This window comes from Aegilops tauschii, chromosome 7 (assembly GCF_002575655.3).
Source record: "Aegilops tauschii subsp. strangulata cultivar AL8/78 chromosome 7, Aet v6.0, whole genome shotgun sequence".
NCBI classification, from domain to species: domain Eukaryota; kingdom Viridiplantae; phylum Streptophyta; class Magnoliopsida; order Poales; family Poaceae; genus Aegilops; species Aegilops tauschii.
The window spans coordinates 222,758,871-222,761,293 of record NC_053041.3 but is presented as its reverse complement, the minus strand read 5'-3'; the positions used below and the strand labels follow the sequence as shown (position 1 = coordinate 222,761,293).

Here is a 2,423-nt window from a genome sequence, read left to right as displayed (position 1 = left end):
ATGAATTTTTTAAATTAGATTAATTATTTGACTAGTGTTTTTGTTAGTCCGTAGCGAGCATTGACCCAGTCAGAAAAACAATGACAGAAATTGCCCCCGCTCCCTATCCCCCTCTTCACCCACACACTCCCTATCCATCCGCTCACAGCTTCCCCACTCCCCAGTCCCCACCCATCTCGTTGTAATCAATCTCGTTGGTTAAATTTATAATCAAACTTAGATCTGGGAAACGCGAATACACGTGGAATGAAGGGAGTATCATTTAGATGTGTTCAACATGAATATTTTGAATTAGATTAATTATTTGATTAGTGTTTTTTTACTCCGTAGCAAGCATTGACCTAGTCAGAAGAAACAATGACAGAAATCGCCCCCGTCCCCTATCCCCGTCTTCACCCACACACTCCCTATCCATCCGCTCAGAGCTCCCCCACTCCCCACCCATCTCGCCGGCGCGCAGGCGGCGCCGTCCCAACATGGGATGACGTCGGTCGCAAAATAGGCGCCCCCGCGACCAATCAAAGCCCCGATTAGCCACCCACATCGAACACCATGAAGGCGTCTATCAAGTTCCGCGACGACGACCGGCCGCTGATGCGGGCCAAGGTGCCGATCGGCGTGCTCGGGCTGCCGTTCCAGTCCGGCCTCTCCGCCGGCGGCGATCCCCGGGAGCTCCGCTTCGATCTCTCCACCGCTTTCGCCTCCGGGCCAGCTCTCCGCTTATCGTATCGCCCCAACGACCCTGGTCTCCGCTTCACCATCTCCATCCGCGCCGGTGTAGGAGCCCTCGGCTCCCCTGTCCGCGCCCCCTTCTCCCTCGCCGCCGAGTTCAACCTCCTCCCTGCCAACTCCGGATCTCCTGCCTTCTTCCTCCTCCTCAAGCCCCGCCTCGGCGATTTCTCACTTTCCCACACGCTCCGGTCGTCCACTTCTCCTCCGCCCCGTACGGTCGGGGAGGTCTCCGACGGCGAAGGCCGGGACCGCGAGGACGAGCTGAGCTACAAGGCGTTCTCGTTGAGCGGGAGTGGGTTCGCGGCGGACGTTGCCGTGGCGGGGAGGAGCGGCAGCGTCGGCGCGCTGCTGTCCGGGATGCGGTTGACCACGAGGAGCGTGCTCCCGCTCTGGGGCAGGGCGAGCATGCGGTTCAACTGGGGGATCCGCGCGCCACCGGAGCTGCAGGCGGCGTTCGCCGACGACCGCAAGGACGCGCGCGTGCCCGTCTGCAAGATGCCGCTGCTGGTCATCAACAAGATCTCCATCGAGCAGGCGCCACGCTCCGACAAGAAAAAGGACAGCAAAGCAGATGTCTCGCCGCCTGCCATCGCCGCCACCGACGCGTCGGATGGCGAGGGGTTCTCGCTGATGAGGCGGCAACTGGAGGCGATGAACACGGAGAGCTGGATGCTCCGCCGCGCTGTGGAGGAGCTGCGCACCGAGATCGGGCGCGGCAGGGCCACGTCCGTGGCAGCGGTAGGGAGGCCGCCGCCAGAGCTGCATCACGGGTTCTCGGTGAAGCCGGATCGTCGGGGCGGTGGGAAGGAGCCAGCGGCGGAGAACGCAGCGATGCCAGCGCCGGACGAGGTGGGCGAGGAGTTGAAGAGGGCACTGGAGGCGCGCCGGAGATGAAAGCTGCCAAAGCTACGCAGCAGAGCTCACTCTTGGTTGCTGCAGTGCTGATTTTTGGATTTTGGATTGGAATAAGAACAGAGCAAATTCAGTAGCATTAGCGAGCTAGAAATCTGGAGCTATGTACAGTAGTAGTCTGCCTTCTTTTATATACTTAAAACTAAAATATTGCCAGCACGGTGATTACGCAGGAGATCAGGGCAAATGATTTATCATCTGTGCATGATACTAGTTAGTATGCACGTGCGTTGCACGTCTTTCTTAAAAAAGTTTTCCACAAATTTTTCAAATCTACATGATCACACATTTTTTCTGTTTTTTGTCTCGCTCAAGATTGCTCCAAATTCAAAATTGTATTTTCATTGTGAAATTTTACTGAATTTGAAAGATAGTACAAGACAAAATCAATCGTATCCTCTTATATGAATAGCAACAGCCTAGAACAATTATTACCACACCATACCCTAACAAAAAATAATCAACAAAATAATCAGGAATGACATGTACTTCTCTTCTCAACTTGGAGTAACATGGAAAACTAACTGTATGATTACTTATCATCTCCTTAGTATTTTTACTAAAATAATAATAATACAAACTCTGTCTCTGATGGAACAAAATAATAAGCATCACATGCAAATACGGAGTCAAAGTGACAAGGTCTAAAGATTTAGACACAAAGTCAGCCTTGCGGACATGTTGTAATAAGGGTTTTCAATGGTCTATCATAGGCACATGGTTGCAAATGAGCAAAGAGATCAGATATCAATAAGCTATCTAACATTGAAGCAAAAGAG

The 2,423-nt window shown here is 52.8% G+C and overlaps 1 protein-coding gene across 1 annotated transcript; it reads left to right on the top strand.

Moving 5' to 3' along the window:
• Nucleotides 1-352: 352 nt before the first annotated feature.
• LOC109748159 (uncharacterized) lies at nucleotides 353-1,819 on the top strand. The gene has a single exon (XM_020307197.4). It carries the CDS (start codon nucleotides 553-555, stop codon nucleotides 1,624-1,626), a length of 1,074 nt encoding a protein of 357 aa, XP_020162786.1. The 5' UTR covers nucleotides 353-552; the 3' UTR covers nucleotides 1,627-1,819.
• The last annotated feature ends 604 nt before the right edge of the window (nucleotides 1,820-2,423 follow it).